The 24,047-nt window shown below is 47.1% G+C and overlaps 1 protein-coding gene across 6 annotated transcripts in view; it reads left to right on the top strand.

Annotated features, from left to right (window-relative positions):
* Eri3 (ERI1 exoribonuclease family member 3) overlaps positions 1-24,047 on the top strand; it is a 130,733-nt gene that overhangs the window by 82,084 nt on the left and 24,602 nt on the right. For 5 of the 6 annotated variants that reach the window (XM_034503785.2, XM_076934358.1, XM_076934357.1 and 2 more), the window contains one exon: positions 23,451-23,550. The exons of the other annotated variant lie outside the window; for it this stretch is intronic. In XM_034503785.2, coding sequence (XP_034359676.1) covers positions 23,451-23,550 — 100 coding nt within the window. The remainder of the gene's footprint in view (positions 1-23,450; positions 23,551-24,047) is intronic. 6 annotated transcript variants of the gene reach the window in all.

Here is a 24,047-nt window from a genome sequence, read left to right as displayed (position 1 = left end):
GCACTATGTCACCCTTAGTGTACATGGAGCAGCAGTCAGCCTGCTATCTCAGGCCTGGCTGTTTAATGGAAAGAGTTATATTCAGCTTAGATACTTGTTAACTATCACCTTTATAAGGACAGGATACTTAACCTTTCCTGAACATTGGTTTCTGTATTTGTAAAGTGGAAATAATAATTAAGAAACCTAGTTGTGGCTCTAAGTACTGAATATCTGCTCCTTGAGTCCCCAGCTGCCCTACAGGGAAGGGAGGAAATGGAAGCATTAAGCACTCACAGCTTTCCCCAGCCAGAAGCAGTGGGTGGTAGAGCAGGCACTGGGATGAAGCTTCGCACTCCAGAGTCCGTGCTCTGAGTGACTTTTATTGGGGGTTAGGTAGTGAGATGGTAAGTCTGGAAAGGTCTTAGCAAGGAGGCTCCTGGGGTGACTTCTGAAGATGAGTACGTTTTCAGGGGGCAGTGGGAGGGACATCAGGCAGGACACATAGGGTGTGAGACTGCTGGCCAGATCAAGGAAGTACAGCAGTGATTTTCATGGGTTAGCTACAGTGTGGGCTTGTCATGTGTACTTTTTACCATAAAAGCAGAGAGCATGAGCAAGGGCAGTAGCTCTAGGAAACCACTGTGTCTGTCTCTTCTGTGTGGGGTGGGCACCTTGTCATACCAGTTGCTAGGTACCTACTTTGTGCTGCATCTTTGGGAGAGTTGTCAAGGGAGTCAGCTTAGGGTGGGTGGCAGGAGTCTGTCTTCTGCCAAGGTCCCTTCATCCTCTGCAGTAGACCTCACCCCAGAATTCTTGCAGTGTCATCTGTGGCAGGTTACACCTGACCCACCTCTGAGCCTGTCTGTCCCTCCTGGCTGCTACTCTGTCTATATCCTGTCAACTGAAGGTAGTCTCCTAGTCTAGGTCCCAAAGTGAACCTTTTCCTTGTGTCCTTGAGTCCATTCTGGGTTTGTTCTGGAGCACAGAGTGGGGAGTTCTGCTTGGTCATTTGAGGACCTTTCTAACATAGACTTTGTATTCTAACCTTCAGGGCCAGCTACCAGAGTCCAGAATAGCTCCAAATCTGTGTCCTGCTCATTTCATGTGGCCTAGTCCATCATGTGAGAGACCCTGAGCCTCCTGAAGAAGGGACCAGTGTGAATCTGATCTGCTTGTACAGAACTAGAGGGCAGTAGGAAGTCTCAGGAGCCACTCGGGGGCCCATACTGTGGAAGAGTGCCAGACTCTTTGGGAGAGGTGGAGCATGGCTGCAGGAGTGTGCCAGGAGGGATCAGTGTTCCTCCACTGGCTCATAAGGGAGCTTGGGCACCCTGCCTTTTCCCTGGTTTTGGTTTTCCCTTCCTTTACTTTGTTGCTACTCTGGACCTTGAAAGCTGTGAGGAGTTGTAGAAAAGTCAAGGCTGGAATTTCAGGAGGCACAATCCTGCCTCCTGAGTGCCTGCCACACTGTCCTGCAGGTCATCCTGCTAAGGTAGACTTAAGCATGGCCATCCGTGTCAGTATAACAGAGCACTATTGCACTGGGCCACAGCACACAGGATCCTCACAGCTACTCAGCAAGGAGTGCTAGGCCCTGTCTTATGGTGCTGAAGTAGAAACTTAGGTTAGGAAGCCTGCCTGAGGCCATGTGACCAGGAAGATATAGATCCGGCTCTTTCCTTCCAGAGTTTCCCTCTTGTCACTTGCCTAGTAGCAAATACTCCCTGAAGGCAGCTCTGGTTTAAGCTGGATACAAACGCACAGTAGCCCAGACAGTCAGTAAAAGTCAGGGCATTGGAAAGGATAGGGATTGGCCTCACATTCCAGTCCCTGCACAGTGATACCTGTTTAATGGGAAGTTTTGAGAGTAAGAAGATGTGCCTTTGTATTTGTATCCATACACATGTGTTTAGAAAAGTATGTCTCCCCATGTCTACATATGTGTATATTCTGATATATGCACATACATACACAAGGATGTGTGTAGAGTTTGTGGTCTGTCTCCAGGTACCGGCGATGGGCAGATGAGGTCCTTGACTCTAGAGGGCAGCATGGTGCAGTACAAAGAGGCCTGGGTGCAACCTAAAGTAGAAACCTTAAAGTAGACCCTCTGTGGTGTTGGGCCATTTGCTCTGGAGGCTTTGGTTTCTTTAACTAATGAATAAAGAAGTTGGATGGAGCAGTTTCTTCTCATAGGGCCTTCTGCCCTTGCCAGTGTGACTATGTTCATGGCGTCTTAGGTTTCTCCTTTTGCTACAGCAGAGAGATAGGGGAGTGACTCAGTTAGGATTACTATTAATGCGGCAAAACACCATGACTAGAAGCATATTGGGGTATGGAAAGGGCTTATTTTGTTTATACTTACATATCCTTGTTCATCATTGAAGGAAGTCTGGGCAGGAGCTCAAACAGGGCAGAAACCTGGAGGCAGAAGCTGAAGCAGAGGCCATGGAGAATGTTCCTTCTGGCTTGTTCCTTAAGGCTTGCTCAGCCTGCTTTCTTCTAGAACCCAGGACCACCAGCCTAGGGGTGGTACCACCCACAATGAGCTGTCAGTCACTAATTAGGAAAAGGCTTTCCAGGCTTGCCTACAGACTGATCTTATATTTTAAAAAACTGTCATTTGAGGATCCCTCCTTTGCAATGACTCTAGCTTATGCTGTGTTGACATAAAACTAGCCAGCATAAGGCAGATGAGAGAAAAAAGGCCTGTAATTCCCCTCTTTTGCTTTACTCTCTAACATTGGATCTACTTCAGGAGCAGCAGGATATAGCCAGGTATCTGTCAAGAGCTGGGCCAAAGGTGGTGTAGAAGTTTGGCAGATGCTGGCACCTGTCAGAGTCTGAGGTGGTTGTCAGTGGAGTACAGAGCCATTAGTGTAGGAATGTATAGACTAGAAGCTTGTTGTCATCTGGATTCTTTGAGGGATGGACAGGGCAGGGAAAGGGCTGTCAGTACTATATATGCAGAGAGGTCAGGCCTTCCTCTGGCCTTTGATCCCTTCTGTTTATTGTCTTGTTAGTTTTCAGCTTAGCTGATCCAGATGACTCCTGGAGTGGAGCTTTGGCTTTTTCCATCTTCAAGTGGGATTTTAGCAGGGTTCTAACCCATTAACTAGCCTTTAGTTCCCTCTCAGTTCTAGACTGACTAGCTGGGTCCCTACAGGTGGATCAGACAGTATATTGTGGAGTGGGTGCCTTGGTGCTCTTAGCTCTGTGAGGACTTCTGACTTGGTTGGACCTAAGCCTTGAGTAACAGGTGGCCTGTTCAAGGACATTTGTATTTGCAGTCATCTACTAGCCACCGAGGACTCCAAAGCCATGTGTGTTAGGGCATTTGAACTCAGAGGTGAATCAAACCTGGTCTTACAGAGCTCCTGGTCCAAAAGGAAAGATGAGTGGGGCCATAGGCAGATGGGTGTGGCAGGGGTTGCAGGTAACAGAAGAGGTGAGTGCTGCAGGTGTGTTTTGTTTACATGCTCATGTTTAATGAAGTTCTTCACTGAGTCAAAGTTTATAAGAGGCAGTGGGGGCATCTGAACAGGCAGATGGGCTTACACTACCTGTATACACTACCCTAGGTTGTCCTATTTGGAGGAGTGACACTCCTGGGAATGAGTGAGCAGCCATGTGCATGTGCAGAGGCATGTGCCCTGGTGTGCATTCAGGGAGCTGTTAGTGGACTGTCTCTAGCACCATGACCACTATTTGATGTTATCCCTGGCCTTGGCACCTACTGGCTTATAAGCAAGCAGGCAGGCTGCAGGCAGATCCCAGAGCAGGCCTGAGGCCTCCCCAGTGGTGTGTTTGCTGTGCCTAATTACCTGGCAGTTGTTTAACTATGCAAGCTGCATGCCTGCCTTTATTGCACTGTGATTGCCGAGCTGCCTATGGGGAGTGTCATAAAAAGATATAAAATGCCCATTATCTGTCTGATGCCCTCCTCCTGGACTGTGGGTGTTTGTGTTTTATTTTATTTTTATGGCTCCAGGGAAGCTCTGCAGGAAGAGAAGGGAGGGATGAAGAAAGGGAGGGGGGGGGGCTTGTAGGAATTGGGGGTTGGGAGACTGAGGAGCCCCTACATACCATGCTCTGAAGGACCAGATTAGAGATAATAGAAGTGGCAGGTCTCAAATGGGGAGAGAGTGCTCAGGAAATAAGACCCGATCTTCCCCTTCCCACCTACATGCAAGTCTTGCAGCTTAGTGTCTACCTCACCTCTTTGGACTCCTCCCTGTGTGTAGGCCTGCTCAGATTGTGTGTTTGCCTCTGAGAGCATGATGGCTTCCTTTAATAAAAAGCAAAGATCATGGCACTGCCACCTGCCTCTTTTACTCTCCTGAAGCCTTTCGTCCCTATAGCTTCAGGTGCCCTCCTGTGAGCCAAAGTAATGCTTTCTGTTTTGAGACTTAAGGAAGCCCTTTAGAGCAGGAAAAGGAAGTAACCAGATAGATCATCAGTCCTGTGCCAAGCAACCTATTTGAGATCAGAGGCCAGAAGTCAGAACTCAGACCCAACCTTGAAGAACTCACACTGTATAACTAGAGTGCCAGGGTTCATGAAATGTGTCTAGAATGTCTATCAAATTTGAGTTCAGTGAGGTCATTAATCCATCCATCTATCCATCCATCCCATTGAACTGGTTAGGCATTCCACCAAGCACTGAGAAAATGATGAGTGGGATAGACAGAATGCTAGCCCTCAGTAGTTATAAGGAATATGTCTAGGGAATTGGTTCATTGGTTAAAGCATCTGCTGCACAAAGTATGAAGACTAGAGCTTGGATCCCTAGGATCCATGTAAATGCTATATGGGCCTGGTGGTTCACCAATAGTATCTGGCCCTTGGAGGATAGAGACAGGGAATTCCCAGAGTGATCTAGCCAGAGGTACTCTTCATATGATAAAGAGACCCTGCCTCAATAAGATATCCCAAACTCAACCTTGGGTAGCTTCTACATGCATGCAGACATATGAAGTATATCTATATACATATCCCTCCCCCCCACACACATGCATATACACATAATCATACCACATATACAGAAAAGGGGGGAATGTATTTATTCTAAGATAAATAAACCTAAATATTTAAACCCTGGATATTGTGACCCCCATACCATGCCCTTCCAACTATGGCATGTTGTTTCTCATCCATGAGCTACCTAAACCCCAGAATATTCTATATTACCTTTTTTTTTTTCTTCGAATATCTTGGTGTCTACTGAATGAAGTATAAAGTCTCTAGCCTGATTATCAAGACTCTCCTGAGCCGGGCGGTGGTGGCTCACGCCTTTAATCCCAGCACTTGGGAGGCAGAGGCAGCCTGGTCTACAGAGTGAGTTCCAGGACAGCCAGAGCTACACAGAGAAACCCTGTCTCAAAAAAAAAAAAAAAAGACTCTCCTGTGTACCTCCCAGTTATAACAAGATTGCCCATGTGGTGTATATTTGTTCCACTTGCTTCGAAAGGTCTTTGCTGCATACCTGCCCAGTAAATTTCTGTTTATCCTCTAAAACCCTGGGTCCTCTGGAAGCCATTGATTTAGCCCCTAATACACATTTTTAAAAGTACTTTTTACTGCAACATAGTGCATGTACTATATATAGTTTACTCATTTAAGATATATAATTTGTATTTTACTGTCTTTGTAAGGCTCTATAGCCAGTCATTACACCTAAATTGAGAATATTTTTGTTCTCCTTAAACTCCACTAGTAATCAGTTTCTACTTCCTCCTCCTTCCTGCTTGCCCAAACATACCATCCATGAGCAAATCCAATTGACTTTTCATCTTTTGTGGATTTGCTTATTCTACAGAGTTCATACATGTGGCCTTATATGATGAGCTTTTTTTCACTTAGCATAATTTCCAAGGTTCCTCCATGTTTTACAGTGCATCAATTAATCCTCTATTTGTTGTCACTGCAAAGAATATATTTTGTTGTATAGAAATGCTGTATTTTACTTCCTTCTTTCCCTTCCTTCATTTATTTCCTCCCTCTCCCCCCCCCTTTTTTTTTTTGCTTTATGTATATATGTGTTTGCTTGTCTGTAAATGTACCATGTGTGTGCTCCACAGAGGCCAAAAGAGGGTGTCAGATCCTCTGGGTCTAGAATTACCAGTGGTTGTAAGATACCTGGTTTGGGTGCTGGGAACCAAACTTGGGTCTTCTACAAGAGTAGCAAGTGCTCCTAATTGCTAAGCCACCCTCCAACCCTTATTTATATATTCTAAAGCAGGTTCTTTATAGCCCAGGCCAGCCTGAAAACCACTATGTAAACCAAAATTGTAGTTATCCTCCTGCCTTACACCTTCTGAGTGCTTGGATTATAGGCTTATGCCATTATAGTCAGCCTACATTTTCTTTTTCTTTTCTTTTCTTTTTTTTTTCTTTTTTTTTTTTTTTTTTTTTTTTTGTTTTTTGAGACAGGGTTTCTCTGTGTAGTCCTGGCTGTCCTGGAACTCACTCTGTAGACCAGGCTGGCCTCGAACTCAGAAATCGAAATCCACCTGTCTCTGCCTCCCAAGTGCTGGAATTAAAGGTGTGTACCACCACTGCCCAGCCTACATTTTCTTTACTCATTCATTATTGGACATTTGGGTCTTTCCCACCTTTTGGCTACTGTAAATATTTTTTCCATGAATATCATGTATAGGTTGACTTTGTTCGTCTCTGTGCTCTCTCTCCCTCTCTCTCCCCCCAACCTGTGTGTGTGTGTGGTGGGGGTGAGATCCCTGAGAGTAGAAATCATTACTGTATCCTCTTCACTTATCTCATAGATAGCACTTAGTTAATGTCAATGAATAAAAAACATGCATACCAGAGCATGGTGGCATATTTCTGTAGTCACTTGGGAAAAAGGGGAAAAAAAATTCATTCTCTTCTCCTTTCAGGAAGCAATAGCAAATTGTATAATGGCACATGGGCCCAAGCTGAAGCTTGGTTAGACACTCATCACTGTCTTAGACCAAGTAATTTTCATTGTACTGTTGGCCTCTTGCTCAGCAAAGGGTGATGTGAGAACATCTCTGAGCTATCCCTGGTGTGTCAGATATGGCTTGTGTTTAGCTGGACAGTGGATTCCACTGTTCCTTCTCCTTTTGTCTTCTGAGGGGCTCTGAGTTATTTATACACAGAGGGTTGGATCTCAACCTCAAGGCCAGATGTACTTGATGTACTTCTGATGGCTCAAAATTTAGATTTCTAGGGAGGAAAAAAGGTTGTCCTGGCCATTCAAACAGTAAGTAGCCAGTATGGACCAGATCCATGGAGCATCTAAGAGATTAGTAAAACCAATATTTCTCTTTTCTCTGTACTTACTCACCCTCATAGTTTGAGCCTATAATTAGAATGGGGCTTTATTAGGCTAATTAGGAGGTAAGAATGATGGCGGGAGGGCATGTGAAGATGTATCCGGGTGATAGGCAGTAAATCTAGAGTTTTAATAGGCCTATTTCATAATCAGATGGCTTAGAAAGCTGAGTGGCTGGGCCCTCCCTTTCCTTCTTCTCCTGCCACTCCTTGAAGTGGCCTTCACACTTTTGTCGTCCTTGTCCTCGATGCTGGCACTGATGCTGGGATATGGGGGCTCAAGAAGGAGGGAGGAGACCCCACCCGGAGCTTCATTGCCTATGCACGCACCGTCCAGCCTGGCGGCATGATTACCTTGCTGAGAAATCCGTCCAGGCGCAGGGCTGCTGATAGCAATCATTGATTAAGAGGGTAATTGTCCTGAAAATTCAGATTGATCAGAAGGCAGAAATGATAACTTGTGTAACTGTGTTTAAAGCCACGTCCTGTCAATAGAAGAGACTGAGATGTATCGCACCAAGAGGGGGGCAGAACAGATGGGTATATGCAGCAGGCGGGTGCTGCCATCCTTCTCTCAGGGCTGAGCAGGATGTTTCTTGTCAGTAACCTGGACTATTGGAGATTCAATCACTTCTATCTCCCCCCCTCTCTCTCAATCCAAATGCCTTTTCATATTAGGAAATTAGAATTGGCCCTGCTCATGCAAGATTTATTAGCTGTGCTGAACAGTCACACCAAAGAGTAAATGATTTTGCTTTGCTGGAGCTTTTCACACATTAGGACCCAACTTCTTCCCTGTTCTGTGTCACTGGCTGCCTGGAGGAGTCAGCTCTAGGAGACACTAGGGAGCAAGGAGAAACTACTACTTGGCTTGGTTTTCTTATCTCCCAGAGGCCCCTCTGTATCACACTGACAGCCTTCTGTAATTCCCAGCAGATCCTTTCCTCGGGTCTAGGCCTATTTCTCTGTGGAAGAGCAAAGCCCCTTAGAAGATAAGGCTCATCCTCCAGACTTAGATGACTTACCTTGGAAGGAAGGACTCCAAGAAACCTAGAGGACTTGGAGATAGCAGGGTTAGGGCAAGACTAAGTTAGACAAAGATTGGCAATAGAGGCAGAGGATAAAGGGACTGAAGTGAGTTTTCTTTCTTAGAGCCTTGGGTCTGTCAGAGATGGGACTACACAGGATGGAGCTCCTTTCCAGGCTTGGAGAAGCCAGTCAGTTACTTAGTGGGTGAGAGCTTTAAATACAGGCAGGTGAAGTGGTGGAAGGGCCTGTGGCCATGTTTCTGGAACTGGGCCATGACCTTGGACTTGAAGGAAGTATGGGCCTGTATGGCCAGTTGGACCTACTACCTTGAAGGCTAAGGCACCAGTAGGCCCAGTGGGTTGTAGGGAAGACTCATCTTCATCAAAAGGACTATATAGTCTTTCCTCGTTGCTGCTGCTCCTCAGATCCTTCTTTCCAGTTCCTTGGGCACTTGATCCCATGGAGGAGCATCAGTCTCTGTCATCCTGAGACACCTGCTGTTGCAGATGTCTGATCCAGGGCCTGGCAGAAGACAAGTGTGGGAGTCCTTTTAGGCTTCAGGTTTTTGTGGATCTACTATCTGCCCATTTCAGCCTTACTCCCTTAGGGTTTCTTTCTGGGTCCTGCAAACCGGTGGCGGGGGTGGGGTGGGGGTGCGGGGGGGGGGGAGGGTTGTTTATTTGCTTGTCTGTTTTGTTGGTTTGTTTCTTTTGAGCTGTCAAGTTATTTCAAGTGAACGGGCAACCAGAAAACTGAAGAATTGGGGTTCAATTCTAGAAGTGATGGGGTTCCCAGGAATGAGTGTGCCTGTGGACAGTATCCATTTGGGCCCCAAAGTGACAGGATCAGGGAGAAGGAAGAGGGAGCTTGCTGGAAGAAAGCATTGGAGGAGTATCTGCAAACAATTGCCTATATAGTACTATGGGCCACCATTCTCTAAGTATACCAACCACCAGCTTCTAATAATGGTCTGCCTCCGGGTGTTCTTGGCTCCCTGTTCTCTGTTTTCAGAAAAGCCTTGAATGTTCTAGAAGGCTGCTTCTATAGGTTGGGTTGGGCAGAACAGGGGCTGGACTCCATTATGATGCATTACCTCCTGCTCTTCCCTGTAGCTGTTGTGAGTGTACAGAGAGCTGTGGTGCTCTAAGGAGCTAGCTGCAGCCTCCCTCCAATTCTGATGGATTGTGAAGGCAGTGGGTGCATAGTGCCCCTGAAGCTTCCTGCTGTGGTATGATTCTGCTCCTGCCTCTGAGCCAGGCTAGCCAGCAGCCTAGGAATGCTGTGTAGTCCAGAGCACACACTAAGTCACATGAGTGTAGGGCTAGCTAGGCTAAGCAAAGAAAGAATGGAGCTGCTTAGAGCAGCTCAGACCTGGAAATAGAAGAGTGGTGACAACCCCCTACCCTACCCTGAGTGAGGGAGATATAGTCACCACAGGGTAATGAAGTGCTGTTGCCCTCCAGAGACCGTAAGTGGGAGTGACTGGATTACTCTTGAAGAACTTGAGTGGCATTGAGAGTGGACAGGTCAGTACAGAGCAAAGAGAGTATGCTGTAGAAACATACATGCCTAAGTTTCCAGGTACAGAAAAAGGGACAGAGAGAGACTGTATTATAGGACTGGGGCCCAAAGAGTTCATTGTCCCTGACACACTTCTCTGCTGCCATTTGAAGGTATGGCCATACTTGTACTTTAGCAAGCCTGAGGGCCATCTACATTAGCTATCTGGTTGGTCTGACTACTGGGTGCTACGTGCTCTGCCTTTGGGCCACTTGGAGCCTTAGGGCAGCAAGATGTATAAGACAGTGTCTTACTGAATAGACCCCAGGCCTCCCCTGCTTTTGATCCTTTTTTGTTATTCCAAGATAGCAGGGAAAGGCTCGGACTTGGACTAAGGCTCGTATTTGGTGAAACTCTGGACAAGCTTGTTCTCCCCTTACCAAAGCCATTCTAGGCCCATCATGCACCCAGACTCAGCCTTCTGGAAGGGCCAGGCTGGTTCTTTAGGCTTCATCAGGGAGACCAGGAAGCCAAGAGACTCATTTTCAGTAGAATTTGACCTAAAGCAGGATTGGAAGGGAAGGAAAGAATTTGAACAAAAGTGCAGGCAGGAAGGAACTGTTAACAAGCCTTTCTTTCTCTTTGGGGATAGAGCAGAGCATAGCGGGGTGCAGCTGCCAGCTCTCCTCAGAGCGGCTCTCTGAGGTAGCTGCAGTCTCTAGCTGCTGCCTGCTCACGCTCTCTTTCCTTTTTTCCCTCTCCTCTTTCTCGGCTCTCTCTATTATGGGGACTTGCTCCAGCTCTTTCTCTCTCTTCTGTCTCTCCTTTTGTTCTCTCTTTGTCTATTTATCACACTGTGAAGGTTGAAAGAGATGTTATTAATCTGGGAGAATGAAGGCAGGATTAGTGGTATGAATCGGATTTTGAGAGGTGTAATGATAGAAAGACTCGCTCGGCTGGCGGCCTGCGTGAGCTTGATAAATGGGGAGCACTCCAGACTGACTCGCGCCTTCCTCCGCGCTGTGCGCCCTGCCCGCTGGGGCGTGCCACGCTCTCAGATCTGCCAGCCAGCCCACCCCGCTCCTACCTGAACCGGAGCAAAAAGCCAAGGGTAAAGCAGACACAAATATCTCCTGTCGCACTTGGAGACATCATTGCCTTTAGCACCCTTTTCAAGAGGAGGCCTGTGGAGTTCTCAGACTGTGGGCAGAAGGAAAGGACCTAGACTTCAGACTGGAACCGTATCTGCCTGCTTCTGGGGCCTGTAGACAGAGCTGCTGTCCTGCCTCTGAAATAGCAGTCAGAGATCAAGGAGTGACAAAGCAGTCTAGAATGACCAAGTCAGATACCACACTGTATGGGATGTGATAAGGAAAGTTGTTGTTGGGGGCATTGGGGTGGGAAGTTTAGAAGGGACTCGGAGGAGTGGACAAAATAAATTAGGAAGTGAGAATTAGGAATTACCTTGTGGTAATTACTTAGTTCCTTCCATAAGGAAACTAAGGTCCTGAGACTCCTGAAGTGATTTTTCTATGTCCAGTAGTGGGTTTTGTTTTTGTTTTTTAAAACAATGCTAAGGATCAAACCCAGGACTCTGTGCATGCTAGGCAGATGCCGAGCTACCTCTGCAGCCACTCTGTGCCCTCTTGCCTTTTCTTTGTTATTTTTGACACAGTCTTGCTACCTTCCCTAGACTGGCCTCAGACTCTAAATCCTCTCCTCTGTTACTCTGTCACATCCTTTTAGTCTTTATCTTTAGAAAAATTGTTATTTATTTATTGTAGGGGTGGGCCTCTATCATGGCACACCTGTGGAAATAGAAGACAGCTTTTGGGAGTCTTCTCTCTTTCCACCTTATAGGTCTTGGGGATCAAATTTATGTTATCAGGCTTGGCAGCAAGCATCCTTACCCAATGACTCACCTCTATGCATATCCTTTACCTGTACACAAGGTCTCATGTCGTGTGTAGCAGAGGATGCTCTTGGTCCTCCTGAGTGCTGAGGTGCATGTATTACACCACTATGCCCAGTTTAGGCAGTGCTTCAGTTTGAACCCAGGGCCTTGTACATGCTGTGCTAGTCTCAGCCAACTCAGCTACATGGCCAGCTCAGTGTTTTTAGCTTTGTAATCATAAGAGACCAACTTAGATTTTCAGCTTCTTGGTCTCTGGACTCTTTCCAGGATCTTTGTTTGGCTCAGGATCCCCTTACGCTTTTACTATTCCATCTGTAGCCTGTGTGGGGCATCCTGTTCCTGCCCTCATCCATCGTAACCACTTACCTTTCTTCTTGGAGCTCTCACTATAACTATGAATTAAGGATCACTTGTGTTGCTTTATAGTTAGTACCTTGTCCAGTAGACTTGAATCTCTCTGAGGTCAGAACTACCATTGCTGTATGCAGGCATATAACTTGGCCTATGTAGACTCTCAATAGATGTTGACAGTGGGGCAGTATGGTTCTGAAGCCAAAATTCTTTGATTCTATTACACCTGAGTAGAGGCAGACTGATTGACAAAGGGAGAGATGCTGGCTAGGATGGTAAATAAGTTTCAGAGAGGAGGTTCTTTGGGTCCTAACCCTGAAGGCCTCCTCTGACTCCACAAGCTTCCATTCTTTCCGAGCAGTCTTCCCCACTCCCAGCTTCATCTGCACTCAGCCGCTTTCTTTGGACTTTCTTGTCTCATGTTAGAACAAATGACTTCTTTGCCAATATGGCATCTGCCTAGTACCACCGAAGGCCATCTGGCCCTTCCTTACGAAGGCTTCCTTTCTAGGCTTCATTTCTTCACCAAAGTTCTTGGAGGATGTTGGCCGTCACTGTTGTTTTGCAAGCGCTTTACATGTTTCTCCTTTTGGCTCAAGGCTCTTTGAGGGCCTGGCCTGGCCGGGTCTACTGGACTTGGATATTTTCAGTATAGGGCTTAACACAGAGTGTTTGCTAAACCAACCAAACAAAAAACCACTAGATAAGCAATCCAGACGAGAGGGAGGGAGACCTGGGATGAATGTTTTGCAGCCCTCTCTGTTTTCCTAGGTGTGTGCTGTGTGTGGAGGGTGGGCAGATGGTGGTGGCACACACTCAATAAAGGATTATATTTTAATTTGGAAAGCACTTTAGAAACTTAAAGTGCTTTGCCTAAGTGCTGACTGCTATTAGTGTCTCCTTTTTATTAGGAAAAAGGACATGATTTTTCTCTTTTATCTTCAGGCTTGTCCAACTTCTGAGAGTCAAACTTAGCAAAATGCCTGCCCCTTACTGAGGACTAGTTACATGCCAGGTTCAAAGCCTTGGACTTGAAACACAGAATTCTGCTTTGCAGACTAGTTCTGACACCCCTGAGGGGATTGGCCCCAACAGCTCAGTATCAGGAAAGGAGGTGGGAAAGACAAGGTTGGTCATTCGACACAGTTCAAGTTCTGTCCACAGCCCTTTCCCTCTCCATCTAGGCTTGGGTGGGAAAACATGAGAGCTTATTACACTGTTTAGGGGATATGAGAACAATCCAGTGGTTATCAAAAACCTACTTGTCATGTAATATGAAGAGCCATTCTTCAAAGGAAGAGCTGAGAGGGAATGACCCCAGGAAGTGTTGGGTTTATTCTGTTGTCATCAGGGCTGAATGAGACCATGAGACAAAGACTCACAGTTGCTGGACCCAGTGATATTAGAGCTGTCAGAGGGCAGTATGAGCAACAGTAGCAGGAGGAGTCCGAGTGTGGGAGAGCCTTACCCTGGGCCTTGCTGGTTTGAAGGAAAGATACTACCTTTCTACCCCTTTCCATAATGACAATTTGATGCTGCAGGTTCAGGCAGGAGGTCTGGAAGATTCAGCTGAGCTGTGTGTCCTATTTCCTGAACAGCCACAGTCTAGATTATCACTGTCAGCACTGGATGCTGAAGGTTCTGCCCATGGCTGAGACACTGGCTCAGCATGTTATTGCCCTGCAGTCGGCATCTCCTAATCTGGCCCTAATCTGGAGGTAACTAAGATGGGGGAGGGGAAGCTACATTGAGCCTACTGCCTTAACTGGATTTCCATACCTCCTGTTGTTAATTATAGAGATGTAATAATGTGATTAGTGCACGATTAAAAAAAATCCCTGATATGATTACCATGGATTTAATATCACATGATATATCATTATATCGTTATACAGTGACAGATGTAATTGAAATACACTTATTGGAGCCGGGGGTGGTGTTTCATTCAATCCCAGCACCCCAGGGAGGAAAGGGCTGGCTAAAAAGAAGCATTGAGAAAGGAAATTGTAATGAAAACAAAGGAAACTCACAATGTAGCTCTCACTCCAGGCAGGTGGATCCTACGGACCTATTTGCCATTGACCATGACAGTGCACGTCAGCTCTGCACAGGCTAGCTTCCTCTGCAGGGGCCCAGGCAGCAGAGCTCAGAAGCATCTCATTTTGTTTCCTTTCCATAGACCTTGGTGTCCCCAGGTCTCCTCTGACTCAGCAAGTTGCTTCACCTGGAAACACTCAGGACTCTAATGGTATCAAACTGAGGTTGGCAGCTGTCTTCTCATGTTTGGATCCCAGTACCAAATGCTATGCAACAAAGACCTTTGGTACAACCCCTGCCTTTGTTGTTGGGGGTGGCCTAGCACACAAGAGGCAGCTATTGTGGTATATAGTGGTTAAGTAGATGGAGAAGCTAATTATTTCACTTAAGTTCTATTGATTGGCAGAGGTAGAGGCAGCTGTAGGCCCCTGAAGTATGTTGTTGGTAGCCAGAGAGCACAGTACATCATCAGAGATCCCAGCTGGGTGGGGGACATTGAGCGCCTGTTGCCTGACACAAGAATCACTCTATCCTATTGCTGTTGTAGGCATTTTGGCCAAGCTTCTGCTGTGCTTAATGAATGGATGGGGCTCCCCACAGCTGAAGAGCTCAGGAAGGGAGAGGGGAAGCGTGAGTTTCATAGTTAGTTCCAGGAATGGCCGAAGGATTCCCGTTCTACTGGATGAGGAGCAATGGTTCTTGAAGGACACTGGGTAGGGGAGTTGCAGCCTCCTGTACAGCCAGAGACTGCAACTCTCTTTCCCCTTTCCTTTCCCTCTCCTCCCTCCCCTTCCCTTGGTAGAGCATCAGGAGATAACAGTATAGCCATTGTTCTTAGGTATCTCCATTGGGTTTGCAGTAAAAGAACTGTAATGCCACAGGTGCTGTTTAGACAGTAGGTGGATTTAGGGTCAGGAAAGACTAAAAGAAGGCACTTGTGAGTGGAGTGAGTGTTGAAATAGAAACAAAAAGTAGGCAAAGGCGGAGGGCATCCTAGGCTGCTGAGTAAGCACGGGTCATGAAGTGATAACACAGGGCTTGATGGCAGTCAAGAAGATAATGGGATCCAGCTGACTCATTCATTTCTGGCTTAGCCTACCAGTTTGGTGATAGTGGTGGCTTACACTGGGTTCTGGGAACCCAGAAGAAAGGTGCAGATTGGATAGATGTTGAGCTGTGTTCTAAACATACTGAGAATCAAGTGCATGGATGAAGTCCACATGGAAAGGCTAAGTGAGTAATGTGTGTGTTTGGTAGCAATAAGAAATACACATGTGGAGGGTAGCGAGGTTGAAAACAAGGGAGTTGAGGACTCACCAAAGGAGAGTGGTAGCAAGTAAGAAAAGCTAGGGAAGGAGAACAGTGTGTGTCACATATTAGGTGGCCAGCTGTAGAGGAAACTGTGCAAGAGTGTGAGGACCATGGCAGAGCTACAGAAACTGAGGGACCTGAATATCAAGGAAAGCATGGGAAGAAGGGCTTCAAAGATGGAGTAGACTACAGAGTGCTGGAGACCATGAAGAACCTGCAGCTGTCTGTAGATGAGGGCAGCAAAGCAAGGATTGTTGACCTCAGCAGGAGGAAAGTGACTTGACAGCAATGGAAAGCAACTGTGGGGAGTTCGGGTGGGCGTGGTAAGTGAAAGTGAAGGGAAACAGGTTTGAGAAGTTTCATTGTTAACATATGGACAATAAATTGTAGCTTTAAAAAAAAAAGTAGCTCTTGATCTCTTGCCTCTAGCTTCTCTCTGTCTCCCTTGCCCCCCTTCCCTTCCCCCTCTCTCCACATGGTCATAGCCAGCCTCTACTTCTCTCTCTCTCTTCTCTCTCTCTTTCTCTCTCTCTCTCTGTCCCCTCTCTCTCCTCTCTCTCCTCTCTCTGCCTCTACTACCCTCCTGGTTCCCCTCCCCATGCCCTGAATAAAATCTATTCTATGCTAAAAAAATAAAAAAATAAATAAATAATTTAAAAAAAATAGGCACTGGAGAGGTGGCTCATGGTTAAGAGCACTGTCTGTTCTTCCAAAGGACCCAGGTGGATTCGAGGGGGATCTGGCTGGGACATCTGTTACCCCATTGATAGCCAGGGTTGATTTGGCTGATGTGCCTGCCTAGACCGGTGTCCCCTTCCTCCCTCACCGCTCCATGTGTATCCTCCCGAAGCTGCACACTCAGTCAAAAAGGATGACCTTCCCCGAATAGATGGGGACAGGTCTTTGGTCAAGAGCATCTGAGTAGCTGTGCTCCCTGCTAGAACCTCCAAACAAGCTCTCAAGGTCCAAAGGACCCAGGTTCAATTCCAGGCACCCACGTGGCAGTTTACCACTGTCTCTTAATTCCAGTTCCAGGGGATACAACATCCTCACACAAACACATGGAGGCAGAACACTGATGTAAATAAAATTAAAACAAAAATTTTAAAGTATGTTTTTGGGGATTTTTATTTGTTTTTGTTTTTTAGGAGTCAGGTATCCTTTAAACACCCTATATACTAATTCACTTAATCCTCACAGCAACTCTGTAGAATTGGAGCTGTTACTATCCTTCAAAGAGGAAATTGGGACTTAGAAGTTCTGTGAATATGGTAGAGACTTTAGCAAATGTGTCAATGCAAAGAGAAAGGAGCTAATAAAAGATTAGGTTAAGAGTTTTCTTTTTATTAAAAAAACTAAGCCATTGACAATTTGTGTGTGTGTGTGTGTGTGTGTGTGTGTGTGTTGGCTCTATTTCCCCATTATATTCTCTCGGCTCCACCCCCCTCTGGACCCTTTCTTTCCAGTAAGTCCCCCTCCCACTCTCCTGTCATTTTGAAGCTGCAGATTTAGAATGGAGCAGGAACCTGAGGAGGAGGTAGGAAGGCTTCACATGTAAAGCCCAAGTGTGGGACTGGCTTGTAGACAAGTAGTAGTTTGCCCTCTTAGAAAGGAGAGGTGACGGGCAGGCAGGCAAGAGCAGCCTCTTTGTAAATACGGAGCATAGTCATGAAGGGATTGTGCCCGTGACTTTTATTATCTTTGTGAAACTAAGAAAGAATAGGGTTTGGGGTGCTGTGGAGTGTGTGCTAAGATGGTGATCTTAGGTCCATAGTGACCACTTCCTACATAGAAGTGTGACTTTTTGTAAATACGTAGCTCAAGAGCAATGTGGTTAAACACTGTTGTTGGGCATTTTCAGGAAAGGTGTGTAAGACAAGTAGGTAGGGAAGTTGAAGACTGAGAAATAGGTAGTTGAAATAATAAGGATCCAGACCTACTAGAAAAGGGGTTGGTGTTAGAAGGAATGGATGGACTATGGGTGGGGTGGAGGAAAAAGCAGAGTTAGAGACAGAGATTACAAGTTACATGTATCAGAAATCAGGGCAGTCTGTCAAGATGAGAGTTCAGAAAGGAAGCAGTCTGGTGGTGATGAGTCCCAGGTTATGGCTGTGGGGAGATGGAAGGAGGCAGATATGGCTTATTATAAAAGGTCATTAATGAGAACCAGGAGTCAATGAGTTGAGGGGCAAGTTTTCTATACTATGTTATTCTGTACATACTGAAGTTGCCCACAGTGGTGATCATTTGGAATAAAGTCCCACAGAGACAGAAATAGTCTAGAAGCTACAGGAGAGAGGAATTTGAAGAAACTTACAGGATATATGCAGAAAAGAGGAGGTACTGGATCTGCAGTTATCACCCACTTCTCTGATCATTTCCAAATTTAATGATACCAACAAATTCTGGAAAGTTCAGTTATATGTCAAAGTCCTGACTCTTACGTGGCTATGATCTAGCAGAGTCTGGCACACTGTGTGACTATAGCAGCAAGGGCTGGCTGGCTGGTACTGCCCTTCTTATCCAGTATCATGGGTTGTCTTTCTGGCCTCTCTAAGGGCTATTTTGAACGTCTTCACTTTTTGACTGTCCTAGGTAGGACAGTCTCACTATTTGATATGGCTGTTCTGGCATGGTCTTATTACTTGATAGCAGTTCAGGGGCTGGAAGTATCCCAGCAATGGGGTGGGATCTAACTAAGCATTTTTGTAGTAGCCTTGCAGTGCTACTGTGGAAATAGTCATAAAAACCCATCCTGTTTCCAAGGAAGGGGAGGAGACATAAACTTTTGATGATGGGATGGGAGATACTGTGGCCATCTTTGGAAAACACAATTGGTGTTAGGATGAACCTGTAAAAGAAGAGTAGTGTTCTTCAAGGCAGTGCACATCTTAGGTGATGACACCACAAGCACATGCACGGCAAGTCATCATCTTTGTCATCGTCTTCCTCCTCCTCTTCTTCTTCTGTAGTATGGATAACTGTGGGAAAATGTATAACTGGAAAAATAGTAACTCACTCAATGTTATAGTGCTAACTTGCAGGCCTGGAGTCAATTGCAGATTTGTCTTGACAGCTGAGCTCTGAGTGCACTGCCTTTCTGCAAGGCATGGTCTGCTGGGTATGCCCTAAGTACACATGGCGTACTCAGTCTGCGTTTACTTATGGCCTGGGTACTCAGCTCACTGGCTGAGTGCTGGTAACACCAACACTGTATCATAGTGGTAGAATACCCTGTTAGCATGCACAAGGCTCTGGTTCCAACTTCTGATGCTTTAAATAAAGAAGACATGGTGATCATTTAAGTAGTGTTTATGTTTGTCAAACTCCCTCCTGAAGAACCAACCTTCACCTTCCTCTCTGGCAGTTGTTAGGACAGTGACAGACTGGATTTGGTTGGTTGCTAATCTTGAGAAATGGCTTACCAGTCTTGGGCATGTATGCAGGGTGACAAGTTATCCAGGGGTGCTAAAGGCCTGCTCCTCTCCTTGTCAGCAAGGGACTGACTATGTTGGTACATGGTGTTCTGGAAGTTACTGAGTAGTCTACTTTTGTCAGTAGTATGAGCTAGGTTCTAGCCTTTTATCCAACCTCCTTCCTGCCCTGTTCATTGGCTGTCAGGTAGTGTATGGGTGGGCAGGGACACCAGAGCAGCTGCTGATGCCTCTTCTTTCCTCTCTGAAGGATCTGATGCTGCTGTCGTTGAGGGCTACTTCATCTATTAAACCCAATACACTTGTCGCAGCTGCTAAGCCCCGTAAGCCGCTGGGCGCCGTGTTTGTGATGGGACTGACAGTGCATGGAGGAGGCTGATTATACACGATTCCATTTCTCGGGCCCAGCGATGTAATTTCACAGGGCGATCAGCGTTTGCATGTAATAGCAGGCTGTGCTGAGGTGTCAGAATATTAAAGGCGCTAATGGCAAAGCTCCCTGTTACACAGGGGGCCACCCGCCGCGCCTACTGCAGGGCTGTGCAGCAGGCCCGTCGCAGATGGCTGGCCACTAAGCTAATGGGGCAGCAGCCAAGGCGAGCAGAGCCACAAGAGGGGAAAGCCAGCCGGGAGCAGCTCGGCACCTGCTTCCCTGCGCATGGAAATTACAGCAGCCCAAGGGAAGGGAAGTGTGCGTGCCTGCCTGACAGGGTAGGGTGGGTTGGTTCAGTAGATACAACATCTTTCAATCCAACTCCACCTGTCCTCCTGGCTCAGCATTTGAGTACCTGTTATGGACAGAACTTAAAAGACACTGTCCTTAGAAGTCTCTTCCTCTCCTTAGTAGTCATTCTTCCACCTGCTCTACCTTCTCCTTTGACCGGGAACCCTCCAGGGGTTGGGTGTGAACTGCACAGCTGTACAGACAGGCCATAATGGCTGAGAGGTGCCATGGGGAAGCAGCAGCCGGACAGTCTGAAATAGCTCAGGTACAGGGCTTGGAGAGAGCTCTCAGAGCAGATTCCTGCCCCACACCGATCAAGATTAGGAAGCTCCTTGCCCCTTACCTTCTTGACAAATTGAAAGGAAGGGAGGAAGAAGAAGCAGCCTCTGCCCACTCCTTCCATTCTCCTTTGTCCTGACTGCATCTTCTGCCTGTACTGAAGTGCTTCCTGTTGGCTATGCTCAGACTTTCCAGTAATACTCCTCCAGGAGGCTCTCCTACCTCCTCCAGCCCCACACAGGCTCAGCCCTCTGCTCTGATTGATTGCCAGCTGTCAGCCTTGTCTTTCCAACCAGAGTCCTTGCAACATAACTTGTAAACATTGCCCTGAGCAGAACTCGTGGAAGACTCTGCTAAGGCTGTTTACAGATGCGGAAGACTCTGCTAAGGCTGTTTACAGATGCAGTCTCGTGTGTGGGTGAGCATGTACATAGTGGAGCTACTTCCTGATGCGTATTGCTGGGGATGCTAGGCTTCCAAAGGGAAGACCAAGGTGTGGGTCCAGGTGCAGAGGGCCAGCAGATGTGAGGTCCAGAGTACACAGTGACAGAAACATAAGCTTCATTGCTGTCAGAGCCTCAGTGTCAGAGCCTGCATTGTCTGTGACTGTGCTAGATGTGCCTGATAGGTTCCCAAATGACATGGTTTTTTTGGGGAGTGGTATATTTGAGGTACGGGACCTAGGCTGCTTCTGTGAAGCTGGTGGCTGTGTCAAAGGGTAAGCTCTGGGGGAGATATGCCAGTGTTCTCAGCAGGAGCAGCAGGAGGATCCCAGGCTGAAGGAGAGCAGTTTTAATTAACCGTCTTTAATATCATTTTGGACTTTGGCTGGTATGTGAAGGCCCCGCTGGAAGCAGCATTTGTAAAAATTAAATCCCTCTTATTAGGAGCTTGGCAGACCCATGTGCACATGCCACCCCTCCTCCTGGCCCATACCCCCTGAGGAAGTGCTGGATGAGGCCGTGTCTCAGCAGCAATTGGTTATCATGCCTTATCTAGGAATATGAAACTGTGCAGCATGACACCACAGCCTCAGTGGAGACTCCAATTCATCTCACCCTTGCTCTGATAAGCTACACTGACTGCCCTTCCTGAAAGGCATCTGTCAGGTGGGATAAGGCTGTACCTTTCCAGCTACTTCTCTCCCACCCAGGACACTAGCTTGCCCTGTTCCAGCTGGGCCCTCCTGGTCTTTGCTGCCTGCCCTTCATCTCCCTCCTACACAGCCTGTGAAGATCTTGGGGAGCCATAATTACAGCAATAACCTAATCATGGTGACGTACAGGGCAAGCATCTAATGTTATCTGAAGTGGTCTTCCCGCTTAGCTGCGATAAGGCTCAGGATGACGTGCAGATAACGTTGAGATGCCCTGTCCCCGAGCCACAAGCAGAGCGGAGGGGCAGCCACAGCCCTGCCGCTTGCTCGTCGCTTTAAGCCGGGAAGCGGCAGCACCTGCTAATGCAAGTGTTTAATATTTGATGGGCTGGGATAAAGCAGGATCACCTTCGAATTGAATTGAGTGTCAGCCGAGAATCTATTACTGAAATTCGGGTGTGATTTGACAGCAAAGTAGACGATGTTATTCTTCACTAGTTACTGCAATCTTCTCCCCGACATCACTTAAATATTTTTTTCTTTGCTTGAGTAAACACACATTATCCTTCTTTTTTCCCCCCTTCCTTCTCTTTTTCCTTTTTCAAGGGGGGAAAAACCCATCCAGCTCGCCTTCTCCAGGCTGATAGAGTAGATTGTTATTTCTTTATTTGTCCTATTAAATGGAATTTCTGATCGTTTAATCCGGCCTTTGTAAGTGATTTTAAAGTACTTGAAAGGCAGCCGCCACTGCTCTCTGGCCCACTGAGCTCCAGCGTCAGCTGGCCATGCTCAGCAGTTCCCCCAGCTGTGCCCACCTACTGGCTGTGTCCCCTGTCTGTTTGCATCCTCTTGCTGCATGTATCCCCTTGTTGCCTACATCCAGGCTCTGCCAGCATGCTCTTCTCAAACTCCATTCTTGAGTCCACACTCAGCCTCTGATTTGTGACTATAGCTGGGACCTGGGAGAAGGTAGAGGAGGGTTGGCTGGAGTTGAGCTGTGTCTGATCCCTCTGTGATCAAGGAAAATGGCTTTGGAAAGTACTGGGTTTTAAATTGCATTGGCTCCTAGTCTCCTAGTGCCCTTGGGCTTGGTTCCTGACGCTGGAAAGGAAAGAAACTGGCCCTCTGCCCCTGAGCCCTGCATGCCCCCCACCCCACAACCTACCCCCGTGCCATCTTGTTTCTGGCCCGATTCTGGGTCCTTTTCTCTGTGTGGGAGTGCTGGGCCCAGAAGTAGGTGGGCCCTCAGTGCTTATCTAAGCATGGCTGACAGGCATTTTGTTCTATTACCCAACTCAACTCACCCAAGTTGTATTCTTATTATCACTGTCCAACATGCTGTTTAGAAGAGGGTCAGCTTGGTGTTTAACTTCTGAAGTGAAGAAATAGGTAAATGTTTAATCTGATTTCAGGCCTGCTGCCAGAAGCCCAGGACTTTTTTGGCAAGCTAAGAAGAAGCCTATCTCAGCCACATTGTAGAGGTCTAACCCACATAGGTCAAGTCACTTTCTAATGTTCCTCAGTTTCCTCATCTGTGACATTAGGCCTGTCATGCCAGTGAGGGTAGAAGCTGCTGGTTCTGTCCCCAGTGAGGGAAGGCAGGTCCTGTCCTGCCAATGTTCCCCACAGATGAAGATCACTGGAGGCCAGATGGTGTGATAGAGAATGGAGGGAGCAATGGAGCTGCTGGGGACCTGAGCAGATCGATGCCCCCAGCACTTCCTTCCCCAACCCCAGGAAAACAATTAAGTACAGATCAATGGATGGCCGCTTTGAATATGCATAAGTGAGCACTTGACCTTCAACAGAACACACACACACACACACACACACAAACACACACACACCCTTCCTCACCCTCACAACACACCCTGAACTTGCCTTACTGATGCTTGAGTTGACCTAGTGACCTTATTTCCTTTTCATTGAGCTCTCATACAAACAGCACTTACAGCCTCTCACAACCTTGCCTGTGCAGAATGAAAAGCAATGTGACTCTAGGCATGTTGTTGGCCAGCTCCTGTTTCATTTTTTTCTATCTGTGGAGTGAGATTTAGAGACACTAATCTCCTAGGTCCTACCTGAGACCAGTCTTTGTGACCAGCAATCCCAAGGGAAGGAGCCCAGCACAGTTGTGGTGCTCTAGTATGGGAGTCTGTGGAGAGGTGCTTGGTGAAGGGGATGTTCTGATGAGGGAAGAACTCACCATAAAGAAAACCTTAGCAAGCCAGAATTCTAAGAACAGCCCTGCAGGGGGCACCTCATTAGGGTGGCAGCTGCTGAAGGGGAATGCCCAGGAGAAAGAAGACTTCAGAGAAGGAAGGGGTCTTGCTGGTGGGGAAGAGCCTTGGTGAAAGGGAATGTGAGCAGACCCTAATGAGGTGGTATTACAGGTGGGGCCTTGGGTGGAGACTTGGTGAGTGGGGTTTGCTCAGTGGTCAGGACCTCTGTTAACCAGTCTTACCTCCTGTCTTCCAGGCTTACAGCTTCGCCATGGGCTGCTGGCCCAAGAATGGACTACTAGACATGAACAAGGGCCTCAGCCTGCAACACATAGGCCGGCCCCACAGCGGCATTGGTCAGTCCCTCCACAAATCCCCCTGGCAACTTGGTCAGTCCCCTGCTCACATGCCTCAGTCCCCTGGCAAACAGGGTTTCCCTGTCTCATTCAGTAGCCCAGCCCTATGGAAGGTTTTCATCATTGGCTGGAAGGAGGAGGGTAGGGAGGGCAGAGTAAGGACATTGTGGTTTGGGGCAAATAGAAAGGACCTCTCCAAACATTTCAGAGGAGACTGGAAATATAGGTTTTGGGCAACTCACAGGTGGCCTTAGATTTAAAGTACTGTCCCCTATCCCTCCTGCACAGTGTCTTCAGGGATGTGGGCACATGTCAGCTTACCCACCCCCCTGTGGAGCTGGAAGAGGCTGTTTAATATTGTTTCAAGTCTGTGGCCACTAAACTGGACGATCAATGGGAGTTAAGGAGATGAATTATTTAAACCTCACCAGCTTTTAATTAGTCTAGGTCCTTCTGACCGATGACTTCGTCCACAGGGTATTGACTCCCCCACAGGA

This window comes from Arvicanthis niloticus, chromosome 5, assembly GCF_011762505.2.
Source record: "Arvicanthis niloticus isolate mArvNil1 chromosome 5, mArvNil1.pat.X, whole genome shotgun sequence".
Taxonomy (NCBI): domain Eukaryota; kingdom Metazoa; phylum Chordata; class Mammalia; order Rodentia; family Muridae; genus Arvicanthis; species Arvicanthis niloticus.
This window is presented reverse-complemented; position numbering and strand designations above follow the sequence as displayed.